The 22,012-nt window shown below is 40.9% G+C and overlaps 1 protein-coding gene across 1 annotated transcript in view; it reads right to left on the bottom strand.

The window, feature by feature from the left end:
- LOC149014443 (DNAJ heat shock N-terminal domain-containing protein) overlaps positions 1-22,012 on the bottom strand; it is a 68,890-nt gene that overhangs the window by 39,327 nt on the left and 7,551 nt on the right. Inside the window, exons 2-4 of the mRNA XM_089155067.1 lie at positions 18,235-18,294; positions 17,314-17,396; positions 13,625-13,784 (exon numbers count right to left, since the gene is read on the bottom strand). Coding sequence (XP_089011193.1) covers positions 13,625-13,784; positions 17,314-17,396; positions 18,235-18,294 — 303 coding nt within the window. The remainder of the gene's footprint in view (positions 1-13,624; positions 13,785-17,313; positions 17,397-18,234; positions 18,295-22,012) is intronic.

Here is a 22,012-nt window from a genome sequence, read left to right as displayed (position 1 = left end):
ATGACTCCATAGATTTGAAATCTCTAGATTTTTGAAATCTCCAAACTCAAGTAACCAAACAGGCCCTAAAAGAATTAAACCCTACATGCGGGTAGCTAGAAGTCTCGCTATCACCACTGGACTTCAACACTCACCCTCAAGCTAGAACATACAACTCTCCTATGCCTAGATTGGTACAATTTGTATGAAAACTAGAAGCAAACAACCCCCTGGTAAACCTATCCGCCAACTGGTCAGAAGAAAACACAAAGGGAGTGATGATCAACTGCTTCACCACTGCATCTTTGATAATGTGGCAATCCACCTCTAACGTTTGGTTTGCTTTAGAACATAGGATTACTTGCAATATAGTTGGTAACTGGATTATCACAGAACATCCTCATGGGAGAATAGATAGAGAACCCTAACTCAAGGAGTAATAACCTAAGCCACATGAGTTCAACAACAGTATGGGCCATGCTTCTGTACTCACTTTGGCACAAGATCCTGAAATGGTGTTTTGCTTTTTACTCTGCCATGTAACTAAGTCACGTTCAACAAAAGCGCAATATCCTGTAGTAGATCGTTGATCACCTACAAATTATGCCCAATCCACATCAGAAAATTCCACCACTTCCATGTATATGTTGGGACGATAAATCAACCCTTTGCCTGGAGAACCCTTAAGATATCTAAGCACACAAACCACAGCATCCCAATGAGCTTTCCTTGGACACTGCACAAAATGACTGAGAACTCCGACTGCAAAGGTAATATCAGGTATTGTGACAATCAGATAAATCAACTTCCCAATCAGACTCCTACAATGATGGACATCATCCAATAAATCCCCATCATCAAACACAAACTACTAGTGAGGGTTAAAGGGGATATCTACTGGTCTTAAAGCAAGCATTCCAATATCAGTTAAAAGGTCCAATACATACTACTGTTGGGATAGCTAAACTCTTTCATGCTGTGAACCACCTCAATCACAAGAAAATAGTGAAGGTCCCCTAGGTCACTTCGTTTGGGAATCAGTTTGTAGTTTACCCTTTACCTCTTCAATGCCAGCCTGACTGTTTCAAGATATGATTATATCATCTACATAAACAACCATAATGAGTTAATGACAACCTTATCCCCTTGACCACAAACAAGTATAGAATGATCTGAGTACCACTAATGAAATCCATTGGGTGATGACAGCAGTATTGAATTTCTCAAACCATACCATCGATGATTGTTTGAGCCCATATAGAGCTTTATGCAATATGCACACCCAATGTTGATTCTCCCCCTCAGCAACAATACCCCAGAGGTTGCTCAATGCACACCTCCTCAAGAAGATCACCATAAAGGAAGGCATTTTTAACATCCAACTGGAATAAAGGCCAATAAGAATTGACTGCAACAAATATAATGTGACGAATAGAATATAATTGTAACTACAGGAGAAAAAGTCTTGAAGTTATCAACCCCAAAAGTCTTGAGTGTAACATGTGGCAACCAATCGGGCTTCAAGACGCTCAATGGTGCTGTCAAATTGATACTTGATAGTGAATACCCAACTACACTTAATGACATCCTTATCAGGAGGCAAATCAGCAAAAGCCCACGTATTACGAGAAGTCAAGGCACATCCACAGCAGCATTCAAGTCAGGGTTCTAGAGAACCACGGAGTGATAGATGAGGAATAGAAATAATGGAAAGAGAAACAGCAAGGTTGTGTGTATTAGGTGGCAAGTAAGAGATAGAAACAAAACAATCAAAAAGGTAAACAACATTAGAACGCAAGGTGCAAGAATGTTTACCTCTCCGGAGAGCAATAGGTATGTCATCTCGAGACAAAGCTTCAACCGAGGAGGACGGTGGAGAAGAAGGTGGTGGAGGAACATCTGTAGTTTGCGAACTAGTGGTACCAATCACTAGGCACTGCTGATACACTTGTAGAAGGGGGGGGGGGAGGTGATAAGGATGAATGATGGGATAAGTAGAGGAGTTTAGGAAAAGGATCTTCCTGAGGGCCACTAGACAACAGGAAGTAAGAGAGTCCTCAAATTAAGTCGCATTGAAACTGACAAATTGTTTGTGGGTGAAAATTTGTTAGTGGCCAGATGATTATTTGCAAAGAAAACACACCCAAACACCCTAGGTTGAACAAGAAATAGGGATAAGCCAAGAAATTCAACAAACAAGGGGATTTGTTGAAGGGCATAATGGTAGACATACTATTAATGAGATGCGATCAGTCAATACCCATTCACACCAATGTTTTCAAGGACATGCATGCGGTACATAAGGGCATCGGTTACCTCAAGGAGGTGGCGGGTTTTTCTTTCGACAACGCTATTATGTTGTGGACTTTGAGAACAAGTAGTTAAGTAAATAATTCTATTATGCTCATAGAAAACAAATACATCACATTGAACATATTCCAAAGAATTGTCAAACCTGAAAATCTAATAGGTAAAGAGAATTGAGTCTTAATTTCACTGACAAAATAATAAAAAATAGATAAAAATTCAATCTTATCTTTAAATAAGTTCAACCATGTCAAACATGAAAAAACATCCACAAATGTAACTGTTAGGAAAGGGCAATTTGGGAAAGGACAGATCCATCGAGAGTTAGTGCCTTGCGCTAACTCTCGATAGGAAAAAGAGGCGGTAATTAAGTGTTTTATACCAATCGAAATTGGTTGATGCTTTCCTATTTTGGTTCCACTTTGTTTCCTATATAGAATAGACTTGTAAATTATCCTATATATAGTGAAGTTAGAACCTCCACAACAAAGTCGCTACTTCCATCTTCTCCTCTCTCTCATTATTCACCTTATTCGTTCTGAAACTAACAAAAATATGGAAAACTATTAGAAACTTAACAAGGTTCTCAAATATCAGAATGTGCAAATGCAAACAATGAACTACTATAGTTTTTAGATCAAGCAGGGTAGGAAACACGTTGGTAATTTCCTAACTCGCATGCCTTTCAATTCAGCCTAAACAAAAGGTTTAAAAGAAGGAAATAAGTGGTAAACGGATAAGGGATGAGTGTCGTAGCCTATAGTGTCATTGAAAAATGGAGACTCCTCAGTTACAATAGAAACAGCAAAGCAAGCAAGGGCAGTGTAGTCCAAGTAGTACAAACCATCTTTCTCATGCCCTCTATCATTGTCCTCTTCGTGTGAAGGTCTTCAAGAGTACAACATGTAGGGGTAATGGTTACAGCATAGCTTAAAGACTTGATGAGTTGGCTAACAAATAGAAGATTAAATGGAAACTGCTCATGTAAAATGGATGAAAAAGTAAGAGTAGTAGGTGATACTTTACGGTTCCCAAATTAGAGGGTGGACAAACCATTAGCAATAATGACAAATGATGGATGGAAAAAATGAATAAAACAATGATGACTAACCTATCATGTGAGCGGAAGCCCAAAAATCAATAATCAAAGGTGAGGATGTAGAAGTGAAGGCAAAAGTACTTGCATGATATAGTGTGGCAACGGACATGAGCCCCATGGGAAGTGGAAGCAAATGCCTCAAGGTTTTGTAAGTGGCACATAAGTTAGCTCACATCATCAAGCAGACTCTTGGATTGGTCTCCTAAAGAGTTAGTGGCTACCAGAAGGGCAAGCTATTGGAACCACCACCACACACACATGATAGATTAATTGTTGAGCCCATTCCAGTTTACCATGTTTAGCCCAAAAAGTATCCACCAAATGTCCCATTTTACCACAGAAAGTACACTGCCAGAAAGCACGTTTCATATGCTGACTACCATGGCCCCCAGATGTACGGCCTTGCTCTGGACCATGGCCAAACCTCTACTATGGGGAGACATAAAAGCTAAACTACTGCCTCTACATTGAGCTGACGGAGTGTAATCACCGACATAAACAATGCATTTGTGACGAGAGAAGACTTTACTCAAAGTGGAATAAATGCCCTTTAGTTTGCTTAAGTTCAGGACTTCAGAGTCCAATCTAACAAGAAACTTCAAGACAAAAAACTCATTGGGTTGGGTCTTAAGTGTCTCAAATCTCAATATCTGTAGTAAGTGGCTGAAACATGTTCAATTCTTCCATCATTCCTTTAAACAAACTATAGTTATCTTGTAAGGATTTCCTGGTTTGCTAGAACTAAAATAGTTTTTTGTAGATGTTATAGACACGACTCATACTTTTCTCCTGAAATATGTTTCCTTCAAGTCATCACATATTTCTTTAGTGGTAGAATGAAACATGACACTGGCCGCTATACTAGGTTTCATACTGCTCCATAACCAAATCATAGTGATCATATTATCCTTGGACCATCAATCATAATTTTTATCTTTTGTAGAAGGTGTTAGATTCATAATAAAAGACAACTTCCCTTGGGCCAACATATACACACAGACAACTTCTGCCCACAACAGGTAATTAGAACTGCCCTGAAGCTTAATGGAGGTGACATGAATATACAGATGCTCAGAGGAAAGATTAGGGTTCTCTGAAGAGACAGTAATGCTCTCAGTGGCCATGCTAAATACAAATCAGAAATCAAAAGAATACTGTCAAACCAGAAGTAATCAACCAGGGCAGTACAAAAACTAGGGTGTCACCTACTTATCAGAACAAAAAGCAGAGGCTGGACTGGAGTCCTGATGAGCTTCTGCTTCTCTTAAGGCTGGACTGGATGGTGTATGGAGCCTAAAAATGACCAAATTATCCCTGTTGGGTTTGGTTCTTCAGTAGGGCCATGGGAAGAAGGGCTGTATGTCATGGCCTTAGTTCTTGACTAAGCCAACCGTGCCGGCACTTAGCACTTACTTGCACTAAGTCAGCCTAAAACCCAACTAGAGAGAGTAGAAGAAAGCTTGGAGCTTCAAAGAGAACCTTGAGAAAACTTGTATTGCTTACTTCTTTGATGCTTTGTATAAATGAGTCTGTTAGGTACCTGAATGAGGCTACTTAACAAGGTGGAATAACTCAAGAAGATAATAGCAATAACGGACTTTGAATAAAAGTTGAACGAGAAACAAAACACACTACTAGCAGTAGGTGAATCCTACGGCTACCCAAGAGCAATGGCTCTCACATAAACTTCTCTCTCTATATCCTTTCTACTCATCCTCCCCCCTATTTATAGCAATTACATTCCTATCGAATTAATTAACAAAATCAGCCTACTTCGAGTAGGACTCTTCAAAAGAAACCTAACTGTAATGTAACTCTAACCTAGATGTATTATGACTCTTGACTCTCTAAATCTAATTCTAATAACCTTAACGCAGAAGGACTCTTCATGCTTCAAATTTGCCAGTCGCCTGAATGCACTAGGACTCTGCTGAAAACGACAAGACTCTCTTCACTCTTCAAACTGTCAATCGTTTCCTTGGGAGTGCTTTCCTTGTCGAATATAGACTCTTGATATCAGGGGCTTATCAGAGTCCCTCCCCTATTTATAGGTGAGGTAGGATACATAAATGGTTATGATTTTGTACAAGTGTCTATAATCTAATAGTTAGGAACATTCTGGTGGGTCTAGATATTTCTAGGGACATTTCTAGAGACAAGATATTTTCTAGTTATATGATTCCTCTAGAACCTCCCTCCTTTCTAAAATGTGGGCTAAGTGTAGCCCATTACTAACTTTAGCTAAGTTGGGCTAGACCATGTATGGCCCATTAATATTATACCATTGGGCCCATAACAAATTGGGATGTGTCATTCTCCCCCACCTATTCCATCGACGTCCTCATCGTGTTTTCATCGTGGAACCTCCTTATATGTTCTTGAAACTACCATAATGCATTTTCTGGTTCCCAACTTGCTTCGCTCTTGGGCAATCCCTTCCACTTCACCAAATACTCTCGACTCGGAGGCACTCCACGTTTGCGCATTACTCGATCCGCCATTATATGTTCTACCTCCTTGTCATAGGATGCCGTTATGTTCGTAGGTGCCCTTGTAGAAGTCCCACGACTAGGATCATCTGCATCTCCTTGGTAAGGCTTCAACATACTTGCGTGGAAGACAGGATCAATCTTGAGCTTTGGTGGGAAGTCTAGTTGGTAGAAAACCTTACCCACCTTCTTCACGATTTTGAACGGGCCTTCATACCGATGGACCAGTCCTTTGTGCACCTTTCGCAAGGAATGAATTGTTGGGGTAGTAACTTCACCATGACTATGTCCCCTATTTCAAAGTTTGCAGGTTGTCTATCTTTGTCGGCCCACTTCTTCATCTTCTTTGTGGCTTTGTCTAAGTAGGACTTAGCCACATCCAACCTTTCTTGCCACTCCTGGCGAACTTGTAAGCTGAGAGGCTCTTTCCCGTATAACCCGTCACTATAGTGTGTGGTGTTAACGATTGTTGCCCCGTGGCAATCTCAAATGGGCTTTGGTTGGTGGCCTCGCTTCTTTGGAGATTGTATGAAAACTGAACCACATCAAGCAACTTGGCCCAATCTCGCTGGTTGGCACTCACAAAGTGCCTCAAGTATAGCTCAAGTAAGTTGTTAACACGTTCAGTCTGTCCATCCGTTTGGGGATGGAAGCTAGTCGAGTACCGCAATGATGTGCCCAACAACTTGAACAATTCCGCCCAAAACCTCCCCATGAAGCGAGGTTCACGATCGTTGATGATGAATTGTGGCACCCCCCAATACTTGACCACATTCTTTAGGAATAGCCTAGCTGCTGCTTCTGCTGTGCAATCCCTTGGTGCTGCCACAAACGTCCCATTTTTGGATAGCCGATCTACCACCACCATGATTGACCCACATCCTTCGGACTTAGGAAGAGCGCTGATGAAGTCCATAGAGACTCTCCCAAGCACGACTTGGTGTAAGCAATGGTTCCAACAAACCCCGTGGTGGATGTTGTTCCATCTTCTCTTGTTGGCACACAAGACAAGTCCTTACATAAGCCTCAACATCATCCCTCATCTGAGACCAATAGTAAGCCGCTTCCAACAATGCACGAGTGCGTCTTTGCCCTGGATGACCGGCCCACTTGGTGTCGTGGCATTCACGGATAAGGTTCTTCCTAAGGTTGTTCCACTTAGGAACAAAGATCCTCTTCTTCTTGGCATAGAGAACACCATCCTCTTCCCAAAACCACCTTGTTTTGCCTTCCTTGGCTATGGTGAGCAAGCCCTTAGCGGCTTAGCCATTGGGTCATGCTCGTACCCTCCCTTGATAAGGCTCAACAATTCTCCTTCCGATTGGCTAAGAGATGCCAACTCTGCCTTTCGACTTAGCGCATCGGCCACCTTGTATGCTTTCTCGGGTTTATACTCAAAGGTGAAGTCAAATTCCGCTAGAAAATCTTGCCACCTAGCTTGCTTCGAACTCAACTTCTTTTGGGTTTGGAAGTAACTCATAGCCACATTATCCGTCTTTACCACGAACCTCGATCCCAACAAGTAGTGTCGCCATGTCCTTAGGCAATGCACCACAGCGGTCATCTCCTTCTCGTGCACCGTATAGCGCCGCTCCATCTCGTTGAGCTTGCGACTCTCATATGCAATAGGGTGTCTTTCTTGCATTAACACCCCTCCAATTGCAAAGTCGAACGCATCCGTATGTACCTCGAACGGTTTGCCATAGTCCGGCAAGGCAAGCACCGGTTCTTCCATCACCGCCTTCTTTAAATCATCAAAGGCGTCTTGACAAGCGTCGGACCACTCCCACGCCTTGTTCTTCTTTAGTAGATCTGTGAGTGGAGCTGCCCTCTTAGAGTATCCCGCAATGAACCTCAAGTAGTTTATAAGGCCTAGAAAAGACCTCAACTCGCCAACCTTAGTAGGTGCCTCCCATTCCCGAATTGCTTTCACCTTGGTCCCGTCCATTCTCAACGTTCCGCCCCCTACCTTATGACCTAGGAACATCACCTCTGCTTGTGCGAATTCGCACTTCTCCTTCTTCACATATAGTTGGTTCTCCTTTAGGGTTTGAAGAACCAACCTTAGATGTTGTGCATGTTCCTCCAATGTGTTACTATAGATGACGATGTCATCCAAGTACACGACCACGAACTTGTCGAGGTAAGGGTGAAATATCTTGTTCATGAGGGTGCAAAATGTGGCGGGTGTATTGGTGAGGCCAAAGGGCATTACTAAGAACTCGTATGCCCCATATCGAGTCACACAAGTAGTCTTCGGTTCTTCACCCTCCGCGATGCGGACTTGGTAATACCCGGACCACAAGTCTAGCTTGGTGAAGTATCTTGCACCGCCAAGCCTATCAAAGAGATCATCAATCAAAGGAATGGGATATTTGTTTTTGATAGTTACCTTGTTGAGTGCCCTATAGTCGATGAACCGTCATGCTTTTGTTGGAACAACACTGGTGCGCCATATGGTGCCTTCGACGGTCGAATGTAGCCTGCATCCAATAGCTCCTTGAGTTGCTTCCTTAGTTCCTCCAACTCCGGCAGGGACATCCTATAAGGTGCCATTGCTAGTGGTTTGGCACCCGGCTCCAACTCGATTGCATGATCCACCTCCCTCATTGGTGATAGTCTTTTAGGTAGCTCCGGGAGCATCACGTCCTTGAACTCTTCTAGAGTTCTCTCGATCTCCCTTGGTATGGCCGCCTTGGGGACATCCTCCTTGCCTTCGAAGAGTGTTGCCAAATAGGTGACTTGCCCTTTTTGACTCCCTTCTCCAGCTGCATGGCCGAAAGAAGTTTCGGCCCCTCCTTAGTCCCTTATACCGTCGGGACCATACATGGTGCTCCTTCCTCCATGATGCACACCTTGTTTATGAATGGCATGGGTACGGCCTTGACCCGTCTCATGAATTCCATGCCAAGCACCAATTCGAAGTCATCCATTGTCACGACTGACAAATCCACGGAGCCTTTCCATGCCCCAATCGTCATCTCGACTCCCTTCGCAACTCCCTCAATAGGGTGTGCCTTCGAGTTGACTGCTTTAAGGCTCCCTGTTTCCTTGCTCGTTTTGAGCCCCAAACACTTTGCCTCCTCCGTTGAGACAAAGTTGTGTGTTGCCCCCGTATCAACCATAGCCCTTGCCACCTTGCCGTTGATACGCGCCTCCACGTACATCAACCCCTTTGGCGATGTAGGAGCTTTGTCCTCATTGGCCTTGATGGCACCAAGCTGCCGCAACGATCCCACGTGCGCCTCCTCTTCATCCTGGTCTTCGAGTAGTGCACTTAGGGCCTTCCGTTTTGGACAATCCCTAGCCCAATGTGGTCCATCACAAAGGAAGCACTAGTCTTTGGGTTGGAATTTCTTCTTCTTTTCTTGCTTGCCACCTTCCTTGTTCGGAGCGGACTTATTTGTGCCTTCCTTTGTGTGGTTGGTCTTCGACCCCTTCTCTCTCCCACCTTTGCCATTATTGCTCTTCTTGGCCTTGAACTCGTCTCTTCTAAACTCTATCAAGGACTCCGCTGCCGCTATAGCCGTCGCAAGATCTTGCACGCCCCGACGTTGTAGCTCTTGCGAGGCCCAATTTTGGAGCCCATCCATGAAGTCAAAGAGAAGTTCTTCTTCAGTCATACTTGGGACCTCCAACATGAGCGTCGAGAACTCCTTCACGTAGTCCTGAATCGACCTCGTGTGCTTTAGTCGTTTGATGCTCTTTCAGGCCAAGAATGCAGCATTCTCCGGGTAAAATTGCTTCTTAAGCTCCTTCTTGAAGTCTTCCCATTTGTCTATGGTGCACATGCCTCTTTGCATGTTGTTGTACCTTCGTCTCCACCATAGAGCTGCGATTTCGATGAGGTAAAGTTGCACGGTCTTGATCTTGGTAAACTCGTCCTCCATCGACGTAGCCCCAAAATACCACTCCATGTGCCATAGGAAGTTGTCAATCTCCCGAGCATCTCTTGTTCCCTCGAATGCTTTGGGCTTTGGCACCTCCACCCTTGGTGCTTCACGCCACACACTCCCACAAGTCGTGGTTCTCCTGCACGTTACTACCTCTCTAACCAATTCATGCACACGAGCTTCCACCGTGGTGATTCTTTCCACCACTTGGGCTTGAAGGGTCTCAAACTGTTGTTGTTGTTTGTGCTCCATGGTGTTGAGAGCACCCAATAGGAACTCCTTGAGCTTGTCCATCTGGCTGTCGAGCTCCTCGGTCCTTTGCTCCCCAACGTCGAGCCGTTCCCTTGCCTTGGCCATCGCCAACTCTACTCGTGTTAGACGTGGCTCCATAGTAGCACCAACTTCAACAGACTTCTCCTTGCCCTTGCGCCTATCCTTGGTGGTGTGGGTCTCCCTCCCACAGTTTAGCTCCTCTTGTGCACCATTGAACGTCTCGGACTCGCTCGTCATCGTGTCTTCCCACACGCTTGACACACCCAACCGAAGCTCTCATACCACAAATGTCACAGCCTTAGTTCTTGACTAAGCCAACCATGCTGGCACTTAGCACTTACTTGCACTAAGTCAGCCTAAAACCCAACTAGAGAGAGTAGAAGAAAGCTTGGAGCTTCAAAGAGAACCTTGAGAGAACTTGTATTGCTTACTTCTTTGATGCTTTGTACAAATGAATCCCTCCCCTATTTATAGGTGAGGTAGGATAACATGAATGGTTATAATTTTGTACAAGTGTCTATAATCTAATGGATAGGAACATTCTAGTGGATCTAGATATTTCTAGGGACATTTCTAGAGACAAGATATTTTCTAGTTATAAGATTCCTCTAGAATCCCCCTCCTTTTTAGAATGTGGGCTAAGTGTAGCCCATTACTAACTTTAGCTAAGTTGGGCTAGATCATGTATGGCCCATTAATATTATACCATTGGGCCCATAACAAATTGGGCCGTGTCATGCAGCTTTTGGTCTTCTTGTGACCTTTCCAAGGGTGTGCCTGGTGGTTCACACCATTTTTAAGAAGTGATGGACGTTAGCCGAGTTGGAATCTCTAAGGTCAAGCCATTTGAGGTAGGAGAAAACTCTATTCTTGGGAGGAGAGGAAAGAAAGCCCAGAGGCTAGCCCTTCTCCTTCACCATCATGAAGGAGTTGAGTATATATGCTTTCAACAATAAGTCACTTGCATCCGAAAGGAGACGTTACAGAGGTGACTGCCAAGCCTCGAGAGCAGCCTTAGAGCCATGAAGTTCTTCTGCAAGAACAAGGAGAAGAAGGGAGAAACAGACGATGAGAAGACCAATGTTTGAGAGATTTGAGGGGTGTAGGAGCCAAAGAGAGTAGGGTCAGATCAGAAGATGGCAAGGAATATGGTCAAATAAGAATTAGGGGAAGTAGTAAGACAAGCTTCATTGACCAGAGCCAATCCTATGGTTAAGTAAGGGGGAAACCAGAACATCTAAGGTGATGTTCTAAAAGTTAAAATATGGGTGTACTTCACGCCGACCAATAATGGTGGGCCAAATGATGGGCCTGAAAGCCTGGGCAGTTAGTTGTAATGCTGGGTTTCATGGGCTGGCTGGCTGGGTGAACCATCCTCTCTTCTTCCTTATCCAACCGACATCACTAAGCTAACCAAGCCAGGAAGAAGAAACAAATGTAAGTCATAAAAAATAATAATAAAAAATAATACAAAAATCTAAAGAAACAAACCATACCTTTAGTTTAATTCAACATAATAAAAAGGGAATTATCAGCACCACTCCTTAATATTAAGCCATCCTTAAAACAAATTAAAATCTCAGGTAGACTCCTTATCAATAAGTTATTCTTTTGAAAAGACCAAAATACCCCTCTAATGATGTGAAGTGACTATTATATCCATCTAATATCAAACGACTACAAAATTAACTTGCTGAGTGATTGATCAAGGAATCTTTGCCATAATGTCACATGGTTAAGAGGATTAATACTATTGACATTTGTATTCTCTTCTTGGTTCAAGGAATGTGTTCTCTAAAGTAAAAGGTATAATTGATGCTTCACACATTTAGAGGGGTATTTTTGTCCTTTTGAAAAGAAGGGAAAAAAACCGTTGGTGGGGGGGTCTAACTGATATTTGGATTTGTTTTGGGGTGGCATAATATTAGAGGGGGGAGGTAACTCAGAGGTGGCATTCATAATCTCCCCAATAAAGAAAAGGAAGAGATGAGATTTATTAAGTGGAATTAACTGCCAGAACATAGGCCACTTTGAGAGTCCTTCAAACAAAGCCTTGAGGATTTAATGTTTTTTGTGGAACAAATCACCTGGGCTTGTAAAAGGAATCAAACGTACACTGAGTTCAAGTATTCTATATGAAAGAGAATGGCAGGATTTTGAACTTTGAAACTTTCTACATTTATCATTCAAAATTGTTTGCATTTAATTTCATATTTATAAATTTGAACAAATTTAGTATAAAGTTACACTATCAGTGGACATAGAACACCAATATTAAACTCATTTTTTTTATGGAATGCAAAAGAAAATTTGTGATTGTAAGACGAAAAATAAGCAACCACAGAGAACAAACTTTTTAGTGGAACACTAAAATATTTGCAACACTGACAGAAAAAGAAGCAACCTGTAGACTCAGGAGCTGTAGGATTCTTCATTCCACTTGGGACAACAGGACTCTACAAAAAGACAGCCCCATACTCTTGCACTGCTAAACATGGATTGAGGCTTTGGTTTCGAGGCCGATTTTGACATGGCCAAAAACAGAAATCTCCAAGACTGATACTTTTTTTAAAAAAAAAACTTTGAACCCCTGGGTCTTGGGCCTTAAATGACCTCCATTTTATTTGATTTCTTGCCTCCAGCCCATTTAAAGCATAATAAACAACATGGAACTGGTATTTTGCCAAAAAACCACAGAAAAATTATCATTCAAGTATATTGATAAATGGTTGGTTCCAAGAAGTACAAACTGTATTGTGTACAGGCATAGAATCATCATAGATTAGCATATATGAACTGTTTGATAGGATGATTACATATACAACAAAAGTCAACAAAATACAATGACCAACTAGATTAAGTGATGGCTCATTCAAAGCATGAAGAAAACCAAAAAAAAACAAATGGAAGTTTGGAACTGTTGAGTATGGCTCAAGCTTCACATTCTGTAGAGGTCTTATATCACCTTGGGCCTCGGAGTTTCCTTTATAGTTTGGTTAGGCCCATGAATAGCTCTTGTGGCTTAAGAGGTGTTTGACGGCAGAGGAGCAAAAAAGGTGTTTGAAGGCAAAGGAGTAGGGGAAATTAGGTAAAAATGGGATAGAAATCAACAAAAACCAAGTAAAAATCAAGTTGGAGTGCCAAAACCTAACGAGGAAATAGAGGCGTAAATGGTCAGCAGTGAGTTTCATAAAAGAAATGGATCGAAACTAGTTGAAACCCACGAAATTTCAGCCAAAACATTGTACTAAAACAAAATTTGAGAATGTCTTTCCATTTGAAAATACGCAAGTGAAATTTTGCATGTTTCGGTCAAAATTTATTCCATGCGGCTAAAGCACAACCCATAATTTCTAGCAGTGATCAATTACAAAAATTTTCGAATCCTCCCATTTACCCATGGTGAGCCAAATGATCCCCATTCATTTTAGGCTTGGCAGAACTGGCATTTCCACTTACTACAACCATAACAACACCACAAGACTTGTAAAGATAAACAAAACAACAACAGTTAAAGGGCACAATCAACATTGCAATTAGGCAGATTAAACAAGAAATAACCTGAAATAGCTAAGAATACTAACCCTCATTTTCTCTTGTAGTTTTTTGGCATCAAACTGTTCCCCTTCCGTGAAAATATCAAGTGAAGCCATTGATGCCATTGCAAGCTGACCCACATATTCCTCAAAAAGTTCACTTCCAAAAAGCATGGCAAAGATCGCAGCTGGATCAATGATTGCTTCACTGTAAAGAAGTAAAAGAACGCTGTCAAAAGAGGATCAATGGAGGAAGGTCGTATTTCAGTTTTGATTTTTAGTGGAGCTATATCTACAAAAATTAATTATAGAGGTAGAATAGAATCTGATATTTTGTGCTTTTAAGTCAGAAAATCAAACAAATGGGTTGCTGTGATTTAAGGGTGTTAAATCTGCTAACAGTTTGTCCCCGTGGAGACTGACGTCACTATACTGGCTAATTAACTTGTCTATGGCCCAGGGGCTCTCTCATCTCATCAGAGAGACTTGATTTTGGCATCTCATATGAATCTGATTCAATGGTACATCTAGATCAGCTTTCTCTGCTGCATAAAACCTGGCCTTACAAGTTTCATAGGCATCCTATGTTAATTAGAAAGCTCCAACCTGATGGGATCATATGTAAATGAAATTATTTTAATATGATGTGGAATTACAGGAGTATAAAAAGGAAGAACAACGTTCACAACAAGACCCACAGTTATGCTTACCAACTTAGGTGTTTAACCAGCCCTACAATAGATCTTAAGGGGCTAGTCAGGTAAGTATGTGGTTAATTTGTTGATTAAAATTTAAATTTAAACCCATTCAAATATTAAGGGGAGCCATCAGCAGCCTTATGAAAAGGATAACAGTGGCAGATTTAACGGGACCACGTGACGGACAAATGGGTGCTGCTACAAGTTATCTCATTTCTAAATTTTGCAAACAGCTAAGTCAGAATGCAATTATGCAGGAGCAGTTCTTTGGGCTCGGTTAAACCTGTACAGCCCCAGAACTGGGATAAATTAAAATTTCAGTCTAGTAGGATACTACTTCATTTGCTTATTTGGACTGATCATCTACTGTTTTACTTAGACTAGAGTTTGTTTCCATTTTTTATTTTAGAATTTAACTCTATTTAGATCGGGTTAGATAATTAGCAGATGATAAGATTTTTATTTCTATTTCAGAATGAGACTACAACTAGGAAAGTTGAATTTGTTTATATAAATATGCCTGTAAACCAATTCATAGGGCTGATTCCCCTGAATGTGAGGCTTTTTTGTGCAAGCACTTTCTCATTATTTCGTTGTCTCAGTCTCTAAGCAAAACTGGCTGCCAATCTCAATGGGTGAGAGTAAGAACCCTTGAAGTCTTTTCCGTTGAGTTTGAGATCAGGGGTCAAAAAATTGTGAGGTTCTAACACATCTTTGTATCTGGTTTCATGTCTATCACCATAAACAGTTGCACGTGCACCAAATATAAACTCATCACCTGATTGTTGGCATTGACTGTTTTTAAGGTGGGCGTGGATTGGAGTTCTTATCTCCTTGGCAAATTAAGGCCACATGGATTGTGATGAAGCTCAAATGTTCTGCCGCCGCCCATGCAAGTCAACAGGATGAAAATAAACCCTTCTTTGATAGTTAATAAAGCTTTTTTCCAACATCATGAAGATACCACTCCAGACCTGGTTGATCCTTTCATCTCATTCTATGTGACTTTCCTATATTGCCTCTCAATAAAGAATCTGATATCAGCTAAGTCCTCACCCCATTTCACTGTCGATTTCAAAAGTTCAAGTTAATTATGGAACTGACATTGCTGGGGACATCACATCATGACCACCCACCACTCGTTTCTACCAAAGGCGGAGGTGGCGGAACCTTTCCCTTTGGTTCAGCTACTAGAGAGCGTCATCTGGACCCTTAAGAGCGTCATCTGGACTCTTAAGACCGTGGACCCTTAAGACCGTGGTCCACTCGTTTCTATCACCATAAACAGTTGCACTAATATATATATATTAGTATTTGTATTCTTTCGGATTTTGTTTTGTAAGGGTAATTTAGACCTTTTCCTCACAGTTTAGAGTTATTAGGCTTTATTTTATTTCTTTGAATTAATGAGGGTATTTGTGGTAGTTTTAATTATTCCTTTCTTTTGAGTATGTAACCAGCCACTAGAGGAAGGGCCAAAAAAAGAAGGAAAAAAAAAAAGAAAAGCACGACTGCAGCCTTTTCTCTCTCTTGACGGTAATTCTGGTTCTCTCTCACATGGAGCCTTCTTCCTACTCTTCTCCAGGTAAGTTCTTCCCTCCTTTCACCCTTGATTCCCACTAGAAAAATTCCCCTTTCTCTCCTCTATAAAGATCTACTCTTATTTTCTCCAAAGAAGCCATATTTTTTTTCCTGGAAACCTTTTTCTTCTTCCCCAAACCCCACGGTTGTTCTGTTTTCCTGCAGAAAAATCTGCTTTCTTTTTTTTTCTTCCCACTTTCTCTTATTTCCTCTTGTTTCCCTACCCTACGACAGCCTCTGTTTTTCTGTCGTTAGTCTCCCTTCCCGTATCTTTGTTTCTTTTCTTTCTTTATATCTTCTTGTTCCTACAGCAGTTCCACTTGCTGCCATTATTTTCCTCTTGTCCTTTTGGGCATTAATCTTTTCTGCCCCTTGCTATTTCCTGCTGGCTATATTCGTACTGCAGCCCTGTTTTAAGCCGCTGTTCCCATTTCCTCGCTGAGTTATACCTATTTATATTTCTGCTACATCCATATTGCAATTCTACTGTGCTGCCTTATTGTTCAACATTAGAATATCTGCTGGTTACATGTTAGTTGATTTGGGTTGGGAATGTGAGTTGTCAATATGTTACGTTGGTTGTAACTTACTCCTATATTGAATAAAAGTTTGTTATGTTGTCTTGTCTGAATTTCTTTATTTCCTTGAATGCAATGCCCCAACCCCTCTAGCCTAGTCTTATGGATTGGATGATTAAATCTTAAATCTGACTTTGCACACTTCCACAGCCCTTAAGTTTGATTCTTGCATGCTGGTATAATTTTCTTTGCTGGAATCTTAATTTAATATGGTTCTCTGAGTATGAAAATTCATTGTGTGCTGTGCAAAACCCCTCCCTTCTTGATTTAGGATCCTCTGTCTCATAGAATACCCTAACCTAGGGCTGTCCTACATCAGACATTATATTCACATATTGGGAATTTCAGTTATTGAGTCGGCCCATAAGCAAACTGAATAGGGTATTCAGTAACCTGGGTCCGCAAGGCTGAGTTGTTTCTATTTTATTTCCTTCCTACTTCCATATAGATTTAGATTTCTTCTATAAGATCCGATAAAGATTTGCAGCCAAGTAACCCTACCCATGCAAAAGGAGTTACAATTCCCCTTCAGCCCAGGCCATTACATCTCTGCTCCATCAAAATGCTCCTTTGTCATGAGACTGTGCAAGGGTTTGACAGAAAGATTAAGTCCCCACTGCCCTCATGGAGATAGATATTCATAACTGGTTGACATTTTATGTTGGACACTTTAGTTTGAGGCAACTGGTTTAGTGTTCTTAGATTCAAGCTTTCTTGCAAGCTCCAGCTCTTCCACCCCAAACCCACCACCCCACTCACACACCCCTGCCAACGCAGAAAGAAAAGAAATAATAAATTCTTCTCTTCTCTCTAGCAAATCAGATCAGAAAGAGGGGGAATTATTTTATCAAATAGATGGGTACAGGAAAAGAAAACTTGCGTTGAGATTCCAGATTTCCCATAAGCATCATAGGCTTGCCGTTGTGCTGGATCACTTAGTACTTGATAAGCCTCCCCCAAAACCTAAACCATCCACAAATAATAACACTTCAATGACAAGATAGAATGATAGTACATGAAGCAATGATCCACAGCAATTAGATTAAAAGCCAAATTATACCATATACATAGAACTCATATCTAGAAGCAACATAAAATTGTAAAGGAAGTAACTGTGAGAAACTCCAATTAAAACAGAAGGGTTTTTCTTATTTTCGGTTTAACTGAAAGTTTCTCCAAAGAGGGTTCACTTGAGTTAGATATATGAGTTTCCCGTTACAAGATGTTCTCCTCTCAAAGCATAAATATGTTGCCAAGGTTGCTGTTTCTATGAAATGTTCAACAAGTATTTAACGAACCTCAGCAGCATTTTCTAGGTAAACAGCATCATTTCTCGAATAAATATAGAAACAGAAAGGTGCACCTTATGCAATGGAAACACATCAAAGATTTTATGATATAAAAAAAAATGCACTCATTAAAAAATTTACTTCACAACCCATCTAACTAAGCCTTAATCCTACTAATTTATGGAGGCCATACAAAACCTGCTTTACCACTCCACTGATTTTGAGCCCAATGAATTCCAAACGGCAAATCACAACAATCCATGTTTAACAGGGACGGATAGAGGATTTTTAGACACTGATTTCCAGCTTAAAGCATCTGTTTCCACCTCTTCATCCCAAGTCCCAACGCAAGATCCATAATGGGAAAGAGCACAAGCAAAGAATACAATATTTGTAGTCATACTCAAAAAATGTGGAGGGGCATTTAGATTCTTACAAAATCAAGAAAAGTTAATAATTTCAATTAATAGAAGGAGAGGATATTTCTACAGAAATAAGGATGTCGCACTTGCCTGAAAATTATGTGCTGCAAGAGGATCATTGGGATTTTTATCCGGATGGACCTGCCGTGCCTGCAAACCACATAAGAAAGTCATTAACTACCAAGTTTCAATGAAAACTCATTAAGATAGCAACAACATTTATATACATATGCATATGAGACCTTAAAAAAACTGTGAAATGAACAAGAGACGAATTATTTCAATCACGAACATGCACACACACACAAAATTATAAAGCTGGGAAATATACAGGCAAAGAGAGACAACAGAGAGACATGCAAGCTAGAAAGAGACAGAATCACACACCCACTGACAAATACACACTAGTATGGGTGCCTCCCATACTGACAGAGAGGATGCACGGTTTCATTCACTGATGGGCCCACTTGCATGCTCAAAAAGCCAGAAGAAAGCACAAATGATGACTTTGACAGAGAAAATCATTCAGAGACAGAGAGGAAAGAGGAAATGTAGTGGGGAAGGGGATTGAAAAAAATGGCATCTAAGAGGCGCAAGATGGGCAGATTGGGTTTCTCAAAGTCTCATATGCCCAACACAAGTCAGGCCCAACCCTAGCCTCTAGACCATGAACCAGGTTGACTTCAACAAGAATCAATACTAATCCCTATTCTCCAAGTTATTTTAAGCTGGTGTATTTCATATCTCTAAAAACAAATGTTTATTGGTGAAGGATCTACTTTAAGCAGAGTTTCACCAAGATACATCCATAGTTGTTAAGGCATCACCTAGGCGTCTAGGCACCCTCAGAGGCTGTACGGTGACAATCGCCTCATTGTTATCCCATAAGGCGGTCGCCTTGGTGTCTAAGGCTTCGCCTTAGGAGCCTCAGACCCAATGGCAACCGACTTACTGCCTTTTAGTCTTTTAAATCTTTTTATAAAAATAAAAAAAGATACCAAATTAGTGGCATATAATACAAATGCATATAATTCTAATATAAAGGTCTTCATTGGTTAGATTACACATCAATTAACAGATTTGTACATTGTACATGGAATCAAACCCATTGCAATATGGGTGAGAAAAACAAAATGCAAACTTAAAAGAACCAAAATCCTCAAAATTGAAAAAAAACCAGCGCTCTAACGAACGGAGCTCCTCATCCTCTCGGACCTCGCCCTCTCTCAAAATCTTCTGCAATCGTCGGTGACCATCCCTTTCTGCAATCACCGGCGATAAGTGTTTCTTTATTTTTTTCCCCCTTTTTTCTTCCTCACTGATGCTAATGGAACTCATTTTTTTCGTCGCCGAACTTGTACAAACCATTCACGAAAGCATTGTGGCCATTGTCATCCTCTTGGCTCTTGCTCCCTCTCAAAATCTTTTGCAATTGCCGGCGGTAAGTGTTTCTTTCTTTCTTTTTCCATTCTTCTTCCTTACTGTCACTAATAAATTTCCTTTTTTTCATTGCCAAACTTGTACAAACCATTCACAAAAGAATTGTGGCCATTGTAGAGGGTTAGCAAGTTCACCGAATCTGCCATGATAACTTCCAATGCAATCCACTGACATACAACAAAATCTCAGATTCCTTACCCTAATCACGACCCTCCCCTCAAATTTCTGAAAAAAAGAGTTGACAGAGTTCCAATCGCTGGAAGCAAGTGGTTTTCTTTCTTGTATTTTTCTCTCTTTTTTTCCGTTTCTTTTTTCTTCTTCACTGACGGTAAGTGAGTTGACTGAGTTCCAATCGACAGAACACCTATTTTTTCTTTCTTTCTTTGTAGCACCAGCAGCAATGCAACTGGAGCACCTCTATCTTCTCATTCTTCTCTATCTTCTTTATCTCCACCAACTTCTACTGAACAATAGTCTTCTCAGGCAGTAAGGTGACAATGTCAGGGTTTTTTTCCTCCCTTTATGTGCAATTTATCACATCTCTGTGATTCTGAAATTGCATAATATACGCCATATAGGATGACTAGAATATGATCTTTTCTTGTCCATAATACATGTTCATTTACAATCCATAATTTTTATTGTGGTGCCTATGTTTGTTGCAAAATTATATTATTATTATTATTATTGTTTTTAATTTTAGCTGATTATATGTATGCGTTTCACGTTTTTTATTTGTAGATATTTCCTTGTTATTAACGATGGTCTCAAGTGATAATCCGGCGGCTATTGCTAGTGGGGGTGAAGCTAGTTATGATCCCTTAAAAGACCCAAAGAGAAAGGCCAAGTCAAATTACCCAGGGTGAAAGTATGGGTATTGGCCAGATGTGGCTGATAGGAATACAATCAGGTGCACTTTCTGCAACAAAGACCTAAAAGGAGGAATTAGAAGATTGAAGCTACATCCAGTGGGCGGACAGGATGATGTTAAGTGCACCAAGACCGCTACAGCAATTGCCCAAGAGATGAATGCAACGTTATTGAAAAATAAGAAGAGGGCAATTGTTACTAGTTTGAATAATAAGGAGTATGATGATGTTCAACAAGTAACTGGAGAAGAACATCCTACTCCTACCTCTACTGAAACCAAGCTCTGGGATTGCATCAAAGAGATTGAAAAGTGCCCTCATTAAGGCACTAGTAAGGGGTCCTACAGATATGCATGTTAGACGCACCCCTGAAGAAGTTGTTGATGCCAAGAGGGCAAAGGGCACTACTCAAACAACAATCTTGAGTAAAATGAGATCCGCGAAAGAAAAGAAGCGAGTGAATAACCACATCGTTAAGTGGGTGTATCAGTGTGGCATTCCATTCAATGTGATAAGCCCCTAATTACCAAGGGAAGGAATTAGAGGGAGTATGCAATATCACCTACAGCTGCTACAGGGGATCCAAATGAGGAGAAGACAAATGGCAGCATCCAATTGGACAGCAGCCACTAACCTGTTGTAAACAGAGGAGTAGAAGGAACAATCTAGGTGGCAACAGATAAGTGGCTGATTGTGTAAGACTTTGTTATGCGTAGGAGTTTGTTAGAATTCAGAGAGTATGTAAGGGAGGAGGAGGAGAGGAAGGGGGGGAAGAAAAAAAGAATAGCAAGTTGTGCTTGTGGGAGAGGGAAGACCTCTTGGGGAAGCTTTGGGTGTGGAGCTGTTCTTATTATTAGGGAAGTGAAGTTGTTCTTGTTTATCTGAGTTATCAATTTGGTTTTTATTAATCTCAGCAGTCCTTATCAATTAGTAGAATTACAGTTTGTATTTAGAGCTATAATCGATCGGTGTTGCTTAATGAAGATGACTGTTAATTCAATATTGTCCTGCTGATTTATGTTTCTGAGTTTAGTAGCTTGCTGTTATATGCTTCTAAGTTCAGTAGCTTGCTAGTGATAATTCCTATTAGTTTATTAGAAGTAAAGGATCAACAAGGGTTTAAAGAGGGTCCTATCACAATGCAGTTAAAGCTAAAAGCTTTGAGGTGATGGTGGAGTCTATTGCACAATATGGTTCAAGGTATAAGCCCCACACTTACTATGAAGTCATGGTGCCTTTATTGAAGAATGCTAAAGAAAGAACGATGGAGATGAGGAAAAGTTATGAAAGGTATTGGAAGATGTATGGATGCACACTTATGTCTGATGGGTGGACTAATAAAAAGGGTAGGCACCTCATAAATTTCCTTGTGAATTGTCCAGAGGGAACATTCTTCCTTGGTTCTGTGGATACATCTAGCCATGTGCAAGATGCAAAAATGCTTTTTGAATTATTGGATAGTAAAGATGAAGAAATTGGGGAAGAACATGTAATTCAAGTGATGATTGATAATGCCTCAAATTACAAAGCAGTAGGGGCATTATTAATGGAAAAGAGGA

Source organism: Hakea prostrata, chromosome 5, assembly GCF_041222555.1.
Source record: "Hakea prostrata isolate BN-2017 chromosome 5, UWA_Hpros_2, whole genome shotgun sequence".
In the NCBI taxonomy this organism is placed as follows: domain Eukaryota; kingdom Viridiplantae; phylum Streptophyta; class Magnoliopsida; order Proteales; family Proteaceae; genus Hakea; species Hakea prostrata.
Note: the sequence above shows the minus strand (reverse complement) of the source record. Positions and strands in the feature narration are given on the sequence as shown.